At 40.1% G+C, this 19543-nt stretch overlaps 1 protein-coding gene across 1 annotated transcript in view; it reads right to left on the bottom strand.

The window, feature by feature from the left end:
* EYA4 (EYA transcriptional coactivator and phosphatase 4) overlaps positions 1-19543 on the bottom strand; it is a 236287-nt gene that overhangs the window by 29918 nt on the left and 186826 nt on the right. Inside the window, exon 4 of the mRNA XM_030317113.1 lies at positions 330-454. Within this exon, the coding sequence (XP_030172973.1) occupies positions 330-454 (125 nt within the window). The remainder of the gene's footprint in view (positions 1-329; positions 455-19543) is intronic.

Genomic DNA, 19543 nt, shown 5'->3' with positions numbered 1-19543 from the left:
AGATCAGAGTGCAAATCTTTTCGGTCACATTTTCTGTATTTTTTTTGAATACTGACAAGGGCAAATACAAAAAGGAAGCTTTGTTAAAAGCCCTTAAAATGTTATTCAGGGCTATTTATTCTTTCCGAAAATTTCCAGCTATCGAGGAGATGTAAAAGTTTCAATAAAATCAACAGCATGATCAATAACCTATTAGCCATATATATTCCTTGGATATAATACTGGCTAGGTTATTGCTAATAAGGTTACTTATTAGCATATCCCTCATATGTGGAATAATAGCGAACACTGAAACGTCATTCCGGGTTTCTTCAGGGTGGTACACTTACCTCCTGTCCCATTTGTGGTGACCGATGTGCTGCTGAGATTAGCCTTCTCCAGTTTGGAGCTACCAGGAGTATCACCACTTCCGACAAGAGGATGAGGACTTGCTAGGTCCTGCATTTCCATAGACCTGTGAAAGCAGGAAGCAACAGAGAGAAAGCTGAAATCTTAGCAACAATTTTTTAATAAACTACATATATCATTCTACCGAGCACATATGAAATCTCATAGTAAGAACTGAAACCGATAGCTAAGACTTCTTTGCTAACCAGGTGAACATGACAGTCCATCAACAATTAATAAATAAATAAAACTTCCACGGTAATGAGCCTCGTAATTAGTTTATTTGTAATCTTACTCTTGTATATAATGAAGTACAGAAGATAGCAGATTCTGTCATCTTAGCTGTTTGAGTTGATATGGATTATCCTCCCTCCTACATTAATCATCTTCGTTATAAACATGTAGAAATGTTGAAAATATGTGACTCCTAAAATTTGATGTCCCCAGGCACCAGTGAAATAAAGTATAAACTCAAAGCCAGAGCAGAAACTTCTGGCTGACCTTGTGGACCCAGAGCTTAAAACTGAGCCTAAGGACTGAGGGTTAGAGTTGTTACAACTTTAGTATCTATTCAGGAATAGAAGACTTGACTTAACTTCTGTTTCAGGGAATGTGTTGGAATTGAGCAGAGACTCTTGAAAGGCTAACCCTCTTTGGAAACAGAAACTCAAGAGCAGAATTTCACAGTGGTCCAAAAGAAGCCACACATGCGTCAATGAAAGAAGGGAAACACAAGAGATAAACCAAAATTGAGAGAATTTATAACCAACATGCAACCCTATACAAAATACTGAAGACCTTCAGCTGAAAGTAAGGATACCAGATAAAAACTCAGATCTACAGGGAGGAATGAAGAGTGGTTGAAATGTAAATATATAGGCAAATGCAAAGATTTTATTTTGTTTTTCTTTTAATTCATGAAAGACAGCCAACTGAAACAAAAAACACCTATAACATTGTGTTATGAGATTTATCATATGGTATAAGAGTAAAACATGTGTCAATAGCACAAAGGATAGTGGGGCAAAATGATGTTCTTTCAAGGTTCTTTCATTTGGCATAAGATGTTTAGGATACACCAAGTAATCCCAATATTAAATATTAATAAGAAAAATACTAACAGGTATAACAAAAAGTCAATGGAATAATTAAAATAAAACATTTAAAAATTTGATTAACCTCAAAGACCAGGAAAAGAGAAAGGAAAAAATAACATATGTGAAAAATAGAAAACACACAGCAAGATAGCATACTCACGCCTAACCAGATCAATGATTACACTAAATATCAATGGACTAAATGCTCCAATGAAGAGCCAAAGATTGTCAGATTGGAATAAACAGACACAGGACAACTATTAGGGATCTACCGGAAAAGTACTTTAAATACAGATACACTGTGATACTATGCTGTACTGCTCAGAAGAATTCATTCCTACAGCTGCTGGGAGTGTTACCCACTGTTAGTTCTCAACTAAATTCCTTTCCAAGACTTGATCTCAACCAGAGTCATTTTGCCCCAAATCACACTCTTTCCTTTAGCCCTCATCTACTGACTGGTCATGAAGGGGTATAAAGATACTTCCCACACCCTGAAGGTCACTCAAGTCTAGAGCCACCATAAGATCAGTTGAGATCAGTTGTTGCAACTACACTGAAGTTCAAAGTTTCTCAGTCTAATCATGTTTCCTTCATCCCCTCAAATGTATTACTACTGAAAGCACAACCCAATAAACTCCTGGCACACAAATCTCCATGTTAGAGTCTGTTTCCTGGGAACTTGAACCGTGATAAGGCACAACTAGGTTCAGGGTCAAGGACAGAAAACAATATAACATGTAAATAATAAACATTAGATAAATGTTTGGGCTACTATAATATCACACAAAACGGCCCTCCAAATGAACAGTATTGGCAGATACAAAGAGATGATTAAGAAAATGAAATAAATGATAAATCCTTCAGGATATAATAATCCTAGATGTGCATACCTACTAGCCAAGCCTCAAAACATACAAAGCAAAAACTAACAGCGTCAAAGGAAGAAACTGATCAGTCCATGATCATATCTGGAGCATCAACATGCCATAACTGACTGTACTGATATAGTACACTAACACCCAATAATTATAAAAATACATATTATTTTCAAGTGCACATAGAATGTCCATCGAAAGGACTATAAGGTAGGTATAATAAAATAAGCATCATTATATTTTAAATTAAACCTTATAGAGAATAGTATCTGGCCACAATGAATTAAATTAGAAAATAATAGTAAAATACATGAAATAACCATTAATATTTGAAAATTAAACCCCACACTTCTAAGTAACCTAGGAGTCAAAGAAGAAATCACAAATAAATGTAGAAACAAATGTAGAAAATACTCAGGACAAAATAATAATGAAAACACATCAAATCACCCCACATGCCGTCAACTGATCTTTGACAGAGTAGCAAAGACAATACAGTGGAGTAAAGACAGTTTCTCTAATAAATGGAGCTGGAAAAACTAGACACACACACACACACACACACACACACACACACACACACAAACTAGACACAGACCCTACACTATACTCTTCACAAAAATTAATTCAAAATTGATCACAGACCTAGATATAAAATGCAAAACTATAAAACTCCTAGAAGATAACATAAGAGAAAGCTAGATGACTTTGGGAATGACTTTGAGTTTTGAAAACACCACCAAAGACAGAATCCATGAAAAAAAAATAATGATAAGCTGGGTTTATTAAAATTAAAAACTTCTCTTCAAAAGTCAATGTCAAGAGAATTCAAGTTGGAGCAGAGGGTATATGGGAAATCTCTGTATCATCCTCTCAACTGTGCTGTGGAACTTTAGCTGAAGAAAAAATAGTCTTTAAAACAAAAAAGCAACATCAAATCACTTGTGAAATGCAAATAAAGCAGTAGATAATGAGAAATTTATAACTTTATATGATTATATTAGAAAAGGAAAAGGGTTTAAAATCTGTGGGTTAAGCATCTGACTCTTGATTTCAGCTCAGATTCTATACTAATAAATTAGTGAAATATAATTCACTATATTATTTGTATATAATATTTCTCTCTCTCTCCCTCTCTTTCTGTCCCTCCCCCCCTCTCTCTCATGTTAACAAATAAACTTAAAAAAACATTTGGAAAGCAAATAATGCAATTCAATATAGTAACAGAATATTATTTCAAGTACAAAAAAAGCATTTGACAATATTCATCATCCATTCATGATACAAACTCTCAGCAAACTAAAAGTATTTTCCTCACATCTGATAAAGACCATTCTTGAAAAATCTATCATATTTAATGAAAAAATATTGAATTTTTTCTCCTAAAGATCAGAATCAAGGCAGGGATAGCTAGCTGTTTTTCCCATTTCAACACATTTGCCTGGTAATATCAGCTAGTATAAGAGGACAAAAATAAATAAATAAAAGAGGTAAAGTTTTGAAAGAGAGAAAAAATACTGTTAATTCACAGATAACATTATTAGTTATGTAGAAAACACTGAGAAATCTATAAAAACAAAACAAAACACACTAGAGTAGATGAGTGAATTTACCAAATTACAGGTACAACGTCTTGCCAGTACTAGATTGAAACATGAACCAAAAATATCTGAAACTTCAGTCAATGCTGCTCCAGTTCAAATATTGAAATATCAAAATGATAGTTATTCAGAAGACTGGAAGTTCGAATGATGGTTGTTCAAGAGATTGGAAGTTCCCCTCCTGCTCAACTCAACTCTTAAGGGGAAAGTGAATGCTCAAACCCTCACCTTAACTGTCAGCCAGAGACAAGGACTTACTTAGACTACTTGAGAAATAAACACAACAAAACAGATACTATGCTTCAGTCTCTACTGAGTTTTTGTATATAATGTTCAAAACACCATAAATATTTTTAAAGCTTATTTATTTATTTTGAGAAAGAAAAAAGAGCACAAGCAGGGGAAGGACACAGAGAGAGGGAGAGAGAGAATCCCAAACAGGGATAATATTTTGAGTCATAACAAGAAGTAGGAAAATGTGAACCCTAGTGAAGAGAAAACATAGTAAACAGAAGCAGGTCTGTTTATGACCCAGGTTTTAAAATTAGCAGATAAGGATTTAAAAATTATTATAAATATATAAAATAATTTACAGGAAAAGATATATACCCACACAAGGTATATACATATAAATAAATATGCTACATATATATATATATATATATATATACACACATATATACATGTGTGCCATATATATTTATATATACATATAATACATTTATATATATAATCTGTACATATTTATATATACCTCAGATTTATGTACATTAATATGAATATGCAATATATATATATATTGCATATAGAAAAGAAGTGGAAATTAAAAAAATGAAAATTCTAGAACAAAAATTATAATATATTAAATAAAAATATTCTTTGGATGAATTTAACAGCAGATTAGACACTGCAAAAGAAAGAATCAGTAAATCTGAAGCTGGGCCATTAGAAATTACTTAAATTAGAGCAGCATGACAAAAATTGGGGCAGACTAATTAAACTGAGTATAAGTAACTTGTGTAATATTATCGGGAAGCAAGAAAGAGAATGAAACAGAACAATACTGAAGTAAGTAATGGCCAAAATTTCTCCAAATTCGATGAAACACAACCCACAGATCCTTGAAATACAATGAACAACAAATGAGCCAAAGGAAAAGAAAACCATACTTAGGCACATTACAGTCAAATTCTGAAAAAAAGCATAAATAGAAAGCTTATAGCAGACAGATTAAAAAAAAAGACACATAGAAGGAAATAGTAGTATTCCCAAAAAACTATTATCGATAACACATTCCTAGTAATAGGCTTAATTATTATAAATAATGAATGTTCATGACTTGATCATCTCCTACTGGACCCACTCAATGTATTTTTAATGTAAGTGACCAAAATATTAATGATTGCCTATTCTATGCAAAGCACGGTCCCAGCTGTTAGGATTGCTGACTGAAGAAAACACGGTCCTACCTTCCAGGGGTTTATGATCCAAACGGGAAGGCAGATCTTGCACAAAGAAAATTAAAGTACATGAAATGTCCACGGAGTGGAATAGACAGAAATCAGTAATGAACTTAGAGCATGGGAAATTTTCTCAGAAACTAGTAGCTGGGTTTTGATGATTTCAAAGGGATTCTGGGGGAAGCATCTGGTCAGTGCTACTGCTGAAGCTGCAAGGCAGCCTAGGGGTTCATAGCCAATTTAGACCGCATGCAAAATGGAGAAACAAGGAAAATTAATCAGGAATGAAGGTTGGAGCATACACTGAAGAGAGGAGGAAAACTATGGTGTTTCTGCAAAACAAAAGTGGCCTTGGTATTTTATATTCCAGTTTCCAGGAAAGCAAAGTGCAATTCTCTGAATCTTTACAATAAGTTCTCTTTGCTTGAATCACTTTAGTGGGCTGAGATTTCTTAAAATTAAAATAGCCGTTCGAGAATAGACGTGCATTACTACCACACACTATATAGCAAGAAGATTTCTGTGCTTCCTACTGCATGTTCTGTAATCAATTTAATTCTGAAATGTCAGTTTCTGTTTGAATCTGCTTTGCATAAAACGGAATATACAAAATATAAAATCTACCATAGACTTTAACAGCAGAAAATGATTAATGGTACCATTTTTGCTGAGTACCTATGGTATGATGCATCCTATGCCTGGAATTTCTTATATATTCTCTCCTTTGGTCTTTACAATAACACACTGATATGCATATTACTTTCCACAGCTTATAGGTGAAGCAATTGAGGCTTAAAGAGGATACACGGCCTGCCCAAGACCATGTAGGTAGAGAGTGGCAGCACTAGAATTCGAACTTGTGTCTATCTGATGGCAAAGCCCAGGTTCTTTCTGTCGCATACTGTATGTTTCCCGTTTTTCAAAGTGACTTTAATTTTTTCACACTGTGAAACCACAATCAGGAATGTATAACCCTGCAATAAAATATCCTGAATGGTTTTCAAAAATTACTGAGGTCAATACAAGCATCAACTCTGCCAAATCTATACTTGTTACTACCATCTTTAAAGATGACCCTTTCCCCCTCCTCCCGCCCCCAAGATGTCTGCTTCAACCCTTTTTTTAGTGGTCCTTATGTCATAAGGCCATGTGAATACTAGCATCAATCTGGACAATTTAAAAAAATGAATTTATCCACAAACACAAAAACTCATTTAAAAAATAAAGAATTGCGGGTCACATTCAACTAGTGTCATGGTCCTTTTCTGAAATTCTTCTGTAGCATAAATGGAATTTGTTTCTAACCGACTGAAACATCCTCCTGAAACCCGATGGAGTAAGCTTTATATTTGTGTATTTTAGAGTCTACTCTAACTCAGAAGCCATAATTCCTTCTGCACAGATCCTGGTAATGTGGTACAGCCTGTGTATCTATAGGCTGAGATTCCATCAATCCTTCATGACCCAAGAAATGTGCAAAAGCATCCAATACTTTCAAGGACCTTCACTATCATACCAGCTTATTTTCTTTGCATAAAGCGGACGATATGTGTGCCCAGCTATATGTCTCACGCTGTTAATCTTCCTTGTAACCACCAGAATGAATTTAAGGAAAGAGTTCAAGCATTTGCTTTGCTTATCACTTCCTTTCCTAATATAAACCTTAATTCCCCTTAGCTGCAAAGTAGGAGTAACAACATCAGCTTCCACTTAAATAATGCGCATCTTAGCTCCATTAGGACGGGATTATTTTCTATCTTATTCATTGTTTGTTTGCTTTTTTTCTACACTTAGAATTGTGCAGGCTACTTAGTGAGTGCTAATGAGTGAATAATAAGATAGGAATAGGAAAAATGTAGATGAAGTGGTCTGAGTCACTTGGAGTCAAATGTAGTCTAGTTCAGAAAACACTGTTTGAACATCTGCTATGTGCTAGAGACAGTTCTAAGAATACATAAAGTGTCTTCAGAGAACATGCAGGCCAGTGGAAAGCAAGGGAAGAGGTGGAGGGAAACAAGGATCAGCTCTCTGATGTGAATGTGTGTGGAAGCTTTCATATCTGTATGTACAGTGTTAGATCTCCCAAACAAGTAAGAAATTGTGCGTGTGTGTGTGTGTGTGTGTGTGTACACTCATGTGTTAGGGGGAAAGGGGAGATGCTGTGCATGGGTAAAGAAAGCCACTGTGGAAGAAAAAAATAAGATACAGCGACTCGGTCAACTTAGATCAGATGAAAGTCACGGCATGTCACTACTGAGTACCAGCTCCCACATTCTGAAGAAAGCTCACCAGGTAACAATGCCAGGCCATCTTAAACCAACACGTTTCAGATTAGAATCCAAGAAACCCTTGTCATAGCTGCAAAGCTATGCCAGTTTCTCCTCTGGCAGTAGATTGGGAGGTGTGGATCCTCTCCAGTGGATGTAGATCCATTATGTCACTGATCAGGTGAACAGACAGCCCTGGAAGGAGGCCATCATGAACCCATTTTCCCAGACATGGTCAGAACTGGGTCCCACTATACAGAAGAGGAAATGTAGGTCAAAGAAGACCCCTAGAAACAAGTATCAAGAAAATGGTCCATGCATAATGGGAGCTGTTCTCGCACTTTGCCAGTGACCTCATGCCTGTCCCTGAGGCCAGCATGAATGCTTGCAGCACATGTGACCTGTCTGCCAGGGTGACCTCAGGCCCTGGAGTAAAAGCAAATAAAGCCATGAACACACTGTTCTCTGGACACTTTTACAGTCTTTCCTTTCCAGGGCTTGTAGCTCTACCCTTGAGATCTGCAACTCTGGCCCTTTCTTCACTATGATCCTAACAAATTATCCCGATAAAACATGGTTTCCCCACCAAAGAAATGTGAGTAAATATTTTTTAAAAACAGAGGCGTATCTCTAAATTTCGGCTTTTAAAGCCCTCCCTCCCACTTAACCTGTAAACAAAGAAAAAAAAGTCTAATGAATTTTCCAAGCACTATTTGAATGGTACAGGACTCACGTTTCTGTTAGATCAGTTACAAACCATGGTTAATGAAGCAGGAAATTATTTCCCTTTAGTAAGAAGGAAAGCTGAAGGCCACAATTAAAACAGCTAATGCCATCAATTATACCAGAATACATGGACTCTTTTTCTGAGAAAAACTCTACCAGTAGGGATCAAACTGGAGGAATGAATGAGGGTTTTTCAACACTACAAAGCTGAATTAAAAAGAGCAAAGCATTTACATAATATATTAAATAAAGATGACAGAATTTCAGGCTCTGAAGGGACATTCAATGTCCTCAAATGCAAAAATACCATTTTACGGGGTGCCTGGGTGGCTCGGTCGGTTGTGCCTCCGACTTCAGCTAAGGTCATGATCTCAAGGTTTGTGAGTTTAAGCCCCACCTCAGGCTCTGTGCTGTCAGTGTGGAGCCTGCTTTGGGTCCTCGGCCCCCCTCTCTCTTTCTGCACCTCCCCTCCCCTCCCCCGCTTGTGCTCTTCTTCTCTCAAAAATAAATAAAGACATTTAAAAAAAGAAAAAACAATACCATTTTATGCTTGAGGCTGTGAAGGCAGCATTAAGAGCCTACACGGTAGACTCAGGCTTGGGTTTTAAAATCTGCCTCTACCATTTACCAGTCACCGAACCTTAGGCTCAAAAATGGAGACAATAATATCCACTAGAGGGCTACTGAATGAATTAAATAAGATCTCTCCCCCACCCCGCCCCCCCTCCCCCCCCCCCACACACAGCATGGACTTTGGCATACAGATCTTAATAAATGTTAGCTATGACTACAATCATTTGCATAACACCGTCAATAAATGCTTGATTTGTCAGTTTGCAAACCTGTGTTACCAAGAAAACGGTTTCCTTAAGAGGCGGCCCATTTCATTTTCAGATCAATCTTACTATTAGGAAGATTCCCATATACAGTTTCCACAGGACTTCGGTTTTACAAGAAATTTAGCCCACTGACATGGGTCAAGTCTAAACCTTCTTTCCCGTATCCGCCCTTCAAACATCAGAGAGGGCTGTCCTGACCTAGAGCCTTTATAGGTACAAAGTGTAGGTACAAAATACAAAACATTACAACTCTCGCTATGCACGCATCAGCACAGCCTGAAGAGTACTTAGCCAGCAGGCACTTTGTGGTGGTAACACATGCTGAAAGTCAGCTAACCAAACTCGTACGTCTTTGTCCCATGTTAGGATTTACAGTCCTGTTTTCTCTCCGTCACTACACACGGAGTTGGCACTGGACCTCAAGTAAACAGCTTCTCCTGCGTTCCTCCTGATGCCATCCTGTTGGAACAAGTCCGCTGTTTCCGCTTGTCCCGTTATATTCTGATGCTACTGTTCAATGTACTTTTCCCCTGTGCCATGACACCAATAAACTTCCTTAGCATGCCTTCGATGCCGAATCACAGAAGCATGTTGAAAAGGCCAAGGTCAAGGACAGATCTTGAAGAGGACGCTTAGAGGAGTATCTTCAGATTTATCTCAACTCCTCAGGTATTATTATCGAGTTAATAGTAGTACCATCAGGCAGTCTGTGTTTTTCTGTCATTCCCCCACCCTCATAAACATATCAAGAGGCTTCGACACACACCTTGTTGAATTCTAGATGTACTTCATATAATGCATGCCTCTGTTCCTCGTTTCTGGTATTGCCGTCACAAAAGACTATGAAGCTATTCTGTATGCCTTCTGCTTACAGAACTCGTACTGCATTCTTGTGATCACAGCCCACTAATTATTTACATTTAATTGTCCAAGAACATAATTTGGGGATCAACAATTCATAACAATTTTGCTCTCTACAGTTTATGTCACATAAAGAAACAATGAAAAAATTACTTATCTTAAGCAACACGATGATAAAATATAGGTAAGGTGTGAGTTTATGTATTACATAAAAATACGGACTGGGAATCCGAAACATGAATATAAGTCTGTGATCTACTACCTAGAAAAAGTTAATGGGTGTGTGTGTAGATGGTTTTCCAAATATCTTCTCAGGTTTACAGGGCTCCCTAAATAACACCGAGAGTCTTCCATAGACAGGCATTCTGCGCTCTCTTCCTTTTTATGCCAAGACATTCTGTATCTTTATGAGGTTACTCAACCCATTCACTTTGAACGCAAGGAAGTTAGCACCTGCCACGAGGGATCAGAATGTGAAATATGATGAGGGAGCCCTGTGATAAGTGACCTTAGCAAACAAAAATAAAACCCCTACAAAAAAAAAAAAAAAAAGAAGAAGAAGAAAATGCAGCAATACACAAACTAGAGTACTGTGTGGCTGTAAACATAAGCAATTAAAGTTCCACTCCATAGTAAACAGTAGTTGAGTGTATGACTCATGGGCCAGCAATGCCAGGAGACGTCGGGGAACTCCCCCACTGCCCCATCTTTAGGACACTATAACATGATAGTCTCCATTAAAAAAAAAAAAAAAAGTGGACCAGCCATCTTAGTGATAGGAACCTGGGGCCCATTTCTCATCTGACAGAATACTTCACGGAGCAGGTCCAAAAACAATGCGGGGCCCTTGAAATCAGCAGCAGCTCGGGACTCTGATCCACGCCAAAGAGCAAGATGAGAAATGGGGCTGGTATAAATATTCATTGGGAAGTTCCGGCCAACCTCCTTGTGCTGTGTGCTTAGTGCAACTCAAAACTGTTCCACCTGGTCCCTTCTGGCTCCCTCATGTCTACCAGGGGCTGGCAGCTGGAAAGCAGGCTGAGCGTTGGAGATCTTTTAATTTGTAAAGCACCGGAGGGGCAGGCAGGAGGGATGATAATGCGTAGGCTAGGTTTCAATTACAGGACTGTCTCTTTCCCAGGTGGAAGGCAACGCTGCAGAGAATTCAGTGTCTCATCTATTAAGGCCCCTCAGGAGATGCCTCGGTGCTTTGCAAATGCTGGTGGTGTGGAATAATCCTCCCAACAAAAATCCTGACAAAATACATCAAGCAAATTGAGTATTTTGTTAGGCTCACGTGCAATCTTTCCTCGTCTCTCATTTTCCAAAGTAAAATCGTCCTGTAACTTCTGCCTGGAAAAAAAAACAGAGAGCTGCTTCTAAGTTCAGAAATAAGTGGCTGTTTAGCCTATAAAATGTAGGATGAGAGAGGCTTTGAGATCACCATCCCATGAATCTCGCTGCCAAAAAGGTTTTTAAATATTGCATAAACTGAAATGTGTTCCAACCATTAACATTTAAGGGGAGCACACAATGTTCCAAATTTAAACTGCTTGACCAGTTCCCAAAAGCTTGACGAACATACACTACGGTGTAATTATTTCTTTACAATAAAAATGTCATGATGTCATTAATTTTTAGGATACCCATCTCAGAGATCTGTTATAGTTTGTCAGTGATGGAGAGGGGAGGGTGTGCTTCATACTCTACCTGCTACAAAGCAAGGTTCATCAAATACAAAAAAAAAAAAAAAAAACAACACATGATGAATGGTTAACGAGGGTCTACTTGATTAGATGATTACTGACTGTGCTAATAATTACAAATCAATATTATTCATGTTTTAGAGTAGATCTATCAGTTCTATTACTTGGACAAATTTCCTAGGTGGGTCACTTTATTTCTATTACGTATTAAAAAGGAAGAAAAAGGGGTCACCTGGATGGCTCAGTTGGCTAAGCGTCTGGCTCTTGGTTTCGGCTCAGATCATGATCTTGACACTCATGAGTTCGAGCCCCCCACCATGTCAAGCTCTTTACTGACAGGGCAGAGCCTGCTTGGGATTGTCTCTCCCTGTCTCTCTGCCCCTCACCTGCTCTCACTCTCTCTCTCTCTCTCTCTCAGAATAAATGTACTAAAAAAATTTTTTTTTAAAAAGGAAAAAAAAAGTTGCTTTTTTTTTTTTAACGTTTATTTATTTTTGAGACAGAGAGAGACAGAGCACGAACGGGGGAGGGGCAGAGAGAGAGGGAGACACAGAATCGGAAACAGGCTCCAGGCTCTGAGCCATCAGCCCAGAGCCCGATGCGGGGCTCGAACTCACGGACCGCGAGATCGTGACCTGAGCTGAAGTCGGACGCTTAACCGACTGCGCCACCCAGGTGCCCCTGCTTTTGTTTTTAACTCTGTCAATTTCACATGTGCCCCAGCACAGTCTCTTCTCCTCCCCGGGGCAGTTAGAGCTCTGCCATAACCAACTCAAACTCTTCAGAACTTTCTAATGTCACTCTGTCCTTTGCAGAGTAATTCCCAAATTCCTCCCCTGGCCTCTAAGGCCTACTTCCTCACATGACACTCCAGTGCCTCATTTCTCTCACCTTGGATCCCAATGTTTGCCCTCAGCCATGAAGCTCCCCCTGGCCTGCTATATCTCATGTCCCTGACCCTGACTGCAGGTCTCCAACATGCCCGACAGGCTCACAGAGCAGAGCCTCTGCACCTGATATTTCCCGTCCATGGAATACAGTTCCCTCAACCATCCTCCTTGTCCTGTTTCTCAGCTCAAACATTTCCTATTCAGAGAGCCTTTCCTTTCCTTATAAAACAGCAACACCCCCACGCAACAACTGCCTATTATCCCGCTACCTTGCTTTAGTCTTCTCCAAGGCAATTATCTCCCTTGACTCAATATATATAATTTATTTGTTAACTATCTCTCCCTTTAGAATCTAATGCTCCCTGAGAGCAGGGGCTATTTGTTCACTGCATCTATAGCACTAGAACTGGGCCAAGTACATAGTAACTGTTCAATTAATAGTTGCTGAGTATGTGAATGAAGTATCCACTAATTTCACCCGACTGACCTAGTTAGTCCTAGTTACTTAGGTTTTATTCCATTGCTTCATATTACTAGTTTTCTGTGGCATAGTTTTATAGGTTTTTAGAATCACTTCCCCAATAATTTAAAAAATATGGTTGAAGTGTAGGGAATTTTATAGCTTGACAGAGAATCTCTAGGTTTTCATCCTTAAATCTGAAGTATAGAATAATTTAATAATTATTGCATGAGTGCCTAGGCATTACTTTCTTTTTTTTTTTCAACGTTTATTTATTTTTGGGACAGAGAGAGACAGAGCATGAACGGGGGAGGGGCAGAGAGAGAGGAAGACACAGAATCGGAAGCAGGCTCCAGGCTCTGAGCCATCAGCCCAGAGCTTGACGCGGGGCTCGAACTCACGGACCGCGAGATCGTGACCTGGCTGAAGTTGGACGCTTAACTGACTGCGCCACCCAGGCGCCCCGGCATTATTTTCTATAATTTTGATAAAAACACAGTTTTGCCTGAAATGCAACATTTTCTTGCCTTCTTTGCAAAATACAAATTTTAACTTGAGACTAAGTGTCTCAGTATGTTCGGGCTGCTTTAACAAAATATGATAGGCTGGATAGCTTATAAATAAACCTAAAATTATTTCTCACTGTTCTGGAGGCTGGGAAGTCCAAGATCATGGTGCCAGCAGGGCTGAATTCCCTGGTGAGGGCTCTCCTGTGGTTCATAGCTAGCACTTTCTTTTCCACTGTGCCCTCACAGGTTAGAAGGGCTACGGACCTCTCTGGAGCCTCTTTTCTAAGGTCACTAACACCATTCATAAGGGCTCCACCCTCATGACTTCAGCACCTCCCAAAGGCCCACCTCCTAACACCCTCATCTCTAGGGATTAGGATTTCAATTTGTGAATTTTAGGGGGACACAAACATTCAGACCACAGGACTAAGCACTGAGGTAAAAAGTAAAAATATTCCATTTTCGATCCCCAAATAAAACTTTTTTTAACGTTCATTTTTATTTTTTTTTAATTTTTTTTTTTAACGTTTATTTATTTTCGAGACAGAGAGAGACAGAGCATGAATTGGGGAGGGTCAGACAGAGAGGGAGACACAGAATCTGAAACGGGCTCCAGGCTCTGAGCAGTCAGCACAGAGCCCGACGCGGGGCTCAAACTCACATACCGTGAAATCGTGACCTGAGCCGAAGTCGGACGCTTAACCGACTGAGCCACCCAGGCGCCCCTACGTTCATTTTTACTTTTGAGAGAGAGAGAAAGAGAGCGAGGGAGAGCGCCAAGTGGGGGAGGGGCAGAGAGAGAGAGGGAGACACAGAATCTGAAGCAGGATCCAGGCTCTGAGCTGTCAGCACAGAGCCCCATGGGGACTCGAACCCACGAACGGTGAGATGATGACCTGAGCCGAAGTCAAATGCTTAACTGACTGAGTCACCCAGGCGCCACCCCCTCCAAATAAAACTTTTTGAAGCCTCCGTGCAGCATAACATCTAAAATATCTCCTAAACATGTGTATGTCACTAAAATATAAATAATAATACTCTCTTTAAAACACTTCTGAAATTTACCCTGCTTCAAGAAAACCACTCCTCCCACTGGCTGTCCCCTCTGGCTGCTTCGTTATCACTCCTCTTCCTTTCAAAACCCAGATTCACACTGGAGTCAGATCTCGGTGTGATCTCACATCTTCTCAGATCTTCTCCTCACCTCGCTGTCCTGCTCTCCACTTGGACCACAGTCCACACTCCTTCCAGTAACTAGAGTCACCTCCTGATTTACTAATCCAGTGGGCTTTTTGTTTTTTCCCATCAACTCTTACTTTGACCCTCTTTGTCATTTCACAGTGTTAATGACTTCTCCTCCAACTTTCTTCCTCGGAGGCTTCCTAAATACTTCTATAGTGGTCCTGTTGCCTGCTTGTGGGTTCTCCACTGTCACCTAAAAAAATAAAGAAATCTCCACTTTGGTGCAGGTATCCATTTCTCACCAACAAGGCACAAGTGCCGCGGGGAAAGCTAAACCTGCGCTCAGCTCCAGGAGATGGCAGCCTAATTCTTCTCCCAAGTTAAGGACCGTCTCAGGAATCGTAAGTAAGGTAACCAGATTTGGGCTGTTAAGGTTCAGAAATAGCCAAAGTAGAAGCCAATGAATCACTGAAGGCCTAGACTCACACACACCAAAAAAGACAGCCTGCAGGGGCACCTGGGTGGCTCAGTCACTTAGGCGTCCGACTTCGGCTCAGGTCACGATCTCACAGTCCGTGAGTTCGAGCCCCGCGTCGGGCTCTGTGCTGACAGCTCAGACCCTGGAGCCTGCTTCAGATTCTGTGTCTCCCTCTCTCTCTGCCCCTTCCCCCCCACTCATGCTCTGTCTCGCTCTGTCTCTCAAAGATAAATGTTAAAAAAAAAAAAATTAAAAACAAAAAATGTCTGCCAACCGGGGGCCCCCAAACCAAAACGTGAGCCGAGGCTCAAGGGTATGTTGTTACAAGACATCTTAGAGGTGAGAAAGCAGTGACTGTTTATTCTTCACAGGGATTGGTTGTAACATTAGAATTCTTTCACATTACAGGGAATTGATCAGTGGTCACCTCATTTCAACCTTGGGCAATAGTTCAAGTTTTGCTTATGATTTCCAGAGGCATAAACAAGAAATGACCCAGGTCAAGTTAGCCTTGCAAAATCAGCTGAGTGAAGCTTTGTTGTATGAATAAACTGGTTTTGTCTGTTCAGGGAATTTTCAAGGCCTGGTCTCCGTTTGTTTTTTGATTTTCACCGTGCCAGTGGAGCACAAGGAATACTTTGCTGGAGACTCGTGGTACGCTCTTCTTGACTCTTCCAGGAGAGCGTCCAGACCCAAACTGGATCTGGATGTGAACGAGGGAACACGGGGCCCCGATTTCTGCAACCAGTCATTCTATTGCCAGAGGAGAAACACACTCAGGGCAAATCCAAGACTGGACGGCAGAGCAAAAGGACACAAAGGAAAGTGGTTTCTTGATGAAACTATTGAGCTCCAGGATCAACCACGCCCGAGGCCATTCTACCTCTGGAATTCGACTTATGTGTTCCAATAAATTACCTCATTGTTTCCAACTAGGTGAGTCAGCTTCTCTATTACCTGCACTTGAAACCATTTTCACTGATACAGCTACTCTTTGCTGGTTTCTTGACGTCACGTCTGGCCATTAATTTTCAGTCTCCGTTGTGGGTCATTCATGTGTACTCTTAACCTTTTGATGTCCATAATCTTACAGACTCAGCCCACATCTCATTCCACTGAGGTAAACCCCCTTCTGGGAATTTCCATATGTATTTGTGTCTTCAAAGGCTATCTTTTTTTTTTGGGTTGATCAATTTCCAAAGCCATCTCCCTCCTCAGCCCCATGTGCCTTCTAAGCACCAGATCTTACTTATAATTCTATACCGTCACCCCCACAGGGATTTACACAGCCTCTCCTGACAGAGTATGTTCACAGCTCAACTCATCATTCCCTTTACAGTTACTTAGATTCTTACCTCAAACTACACATTAGATTGTTCCCTCAAATCAGAACCCTAGGTGATCTCCTCAAGCCTTCAGCCTTTACAGAGTTCATCAAATATTCTCAGTGCTTCTGCCTAAATAGAAACCAAAGTATTTACTCCTTTTTATCCTAATCACTATTTAAAATAGGTTTTTGTATTCTTCACCTAAACTTTTTCTATAGACTATACTTATCACACAGAATCCTAGCAGTTCACTCATTGTTTGGTGCATACCAAGTAGTTAGGTGCTCTATCATCCATACCTTGATTGATGAATGAACAAACAGTTGCCTGATTTTTCTGGATTTTGTTTTCCCTCCAAATAATCTCCCAGACAATCATCAGAATTCATTTTCTTTTTTTTTTTTTTAAGATTTTATTTTTAAGCAACTCTACACCCAATGTAGGGCTCGAACTCACAGCCCCAAGATCAAGAGTCATATGCTCTACTGACTGAGCCAGCCAGGTGCCCCAAGAATTATTTTTCTCAAATACAAAATACAACTATATGTCACTTCCCTTCTAAAATACCTTACCCACTGACAAAACAAACAAACAAACAAACAAACAAACAAACAAACAAAAAACCCTCCAGTGGCTTCAGTTCAAACATTGAATAAATGTCTACTGTATGTTGGCTTTTGGATTAAAGAATTTGAAAGAGTGAATTATGATTTACTTAATTTAAAAATCATACAATTCAGGGGTGCCTGAGTGACTCAGTCAGTTAAGCGTCTGACTTCAGCTCAAGTCATGATCTCGTGGTTCTTGAGTTCGAGCCCCACGTCGGGCTCTGTGCTGACAGCTCAGAGCCTGGAGCCAGCTTCGGATTCTGTGTCTCCCTCTCTCTCTGCCCCCACCTCCCGTTCCCCTCTCCTCCTCCCCTCCCTCCCCCCACTCCTACTCCATACTCTGTCTCTTTCTCTTTCAAAAATAAACATCAAAAAAATAAATAAATAAATAAAAAGTAAACATTAAAAAATTAAAAAAAAATAAAAATCATACAATTTGGGAAAGAGTTGGCAAATGACAGCCATGGCAAACTAAGGTATCCTCACATCACTACGAATCCAAGAACCTGCATCTATTTTCACTCCGATAGACTATTCTCAGGCCCTTTTTAGACTCCATCTATCCAAACCTGAACTAGAACTATCTTGAGTTAATTTCCATTTATATTAATGCACAAAAATTCCAGAAAACAGGACTGACTAATTGACAATGTCGGGTACAGAAATCACTCCTCTTCAGAAGCTGCTCTAAAATTCAGAATTTAAATACTGGGGCGCCTGGGTGGCGCAGTCGGTTAAGCGTCCGACTTCAGCCAGGTCACGATCTCGCGGTCCGTGAGTTCGAGCCCCGCGTCGGGCTCTGGGCTGATGGCTCAGAGCCTGGAGCCTGTTTCCGATTCTGTGTCTCCCTCTCTCTCTGCCCCTCCCCCGTTCATGCTCTGTCTCTCTCTGTCCCAAAAATAAATAAACGTTGAAAAAAAAAAATTTAAATACTACAGTCTAGATAAATGATTAAGGTGATTTGCTGGTCTTGTGATTCCACTTAAGAAATTAGCTCCAAATGATCACATTCTTAAAAATTCAGAAATTGCTTAAATTTGTTATTTTCTTCAAAGTGCTTTTGTTCTGAAGGAAGATTATCTAAATCCCCACAACGTAGTACACAATTTCTTACCTTTATTTATTTATTTATTTATTTGACAAATATTTGGGTGCCTAGGCCCTTGGTTTTCCTTTCTGAACAAATCAGACACAAATTCTCTACTCTTGTGGAGCTTCTTCCTAGTGTGGTGTAGGGGAGACGGATAGACATTCCCTTACACTGCGATGGGGATTCACTCTGAAATCTTTGCAGTGGGTTATCTCACCTATTTATAAGACTCTGCCATGCACTTAGAACCTCAGTGCCATAGCGCAGAAATACCTACAGAGTCCAGAGGGGATGTGGCTCAGGCACAAAGGTACAACTTCGAGGGGCACCTGGGTGGCTCAGTCGGTTGAGCGTCCGATTTTGGCTCAGGTCATGATCTCACAGTCTGTGAGTTCGAGCCCTGCGTCGGGCTCTGTGCTGACAGCTCAGGGCCTGGAGCCTGCTTCTGCTTCTGTGTCTCCCTCTCTCTCTGCCCCTCCCCTGCTCATGCTCTGTCTCAAAAATAAATAAAAACATTAAAAAAAATTTAAAAAAGAAGATACTATTAAAAAAATTGGTTAAAAAACAAAGGTACAACTTCGGAAAGACAGATTATTACCAGAATTCAGACAGGTGGAGGCACGGGGACAGGATATTTTGGCAAGAAGATATATTTCAGCCCTGGAACATCAGCTGGCATGAGGGAGGGGGAGAATGAATGGGTGACCTAAAATAGAGAATGTATGCTGGAGAATAGAAAGGGGTGTGAGCACGAGATTCGCTAAAGCTTCTGAAGGCCAGGCGCTGGGATCTGACGAGAGGGGACTGTGACTGGAGCAGTCACCGCAGGAGAGGAGTCTGACTAATGTGCATTAGTTTGGTATAGAAAAGAGGGAGAACTTATTGACAAAGGCTGGTTTGGAAGCTGATGCAACACTTTAGGCAGGGAGTTAAAAGACTTTTGACCAAGGCGGTGGGTAGCGGGATTGAACACAGGTAACACACACTAAGAATATTTTGACTGGCAAATTACAACTTGATAATCAGACCTTTCAATCACACAGTCACGTATTCATACGTACGGGGCAGCACGATCTGACTCACTCGTGTATCGAGCGCCCAACATGTTTATCGAGCACCTACTAGATATCTGCTTCCGTACCTGTCAGGGGGTTCAAAGGTGGTAAAAATGCCGTG

This window comes from Lynx canadensis, chromosome B2 (genome assembly GCF_007474595.2).
Source record: "Lynx canadensis isolate LIC74 chromosome B2, mLynCan4.pri.v2, whole genome shotgun sequence".
NCBI classification, from domain to species: domain Eukaryota; kingdom Metazoa; phylum Chordata; class Mammalia; order Carnivora; family Felidae; genus Lynx; species Lynx canadensis.
This window is presented reverse-complemented; position numbering and strand designations above follow the sequence as displayed.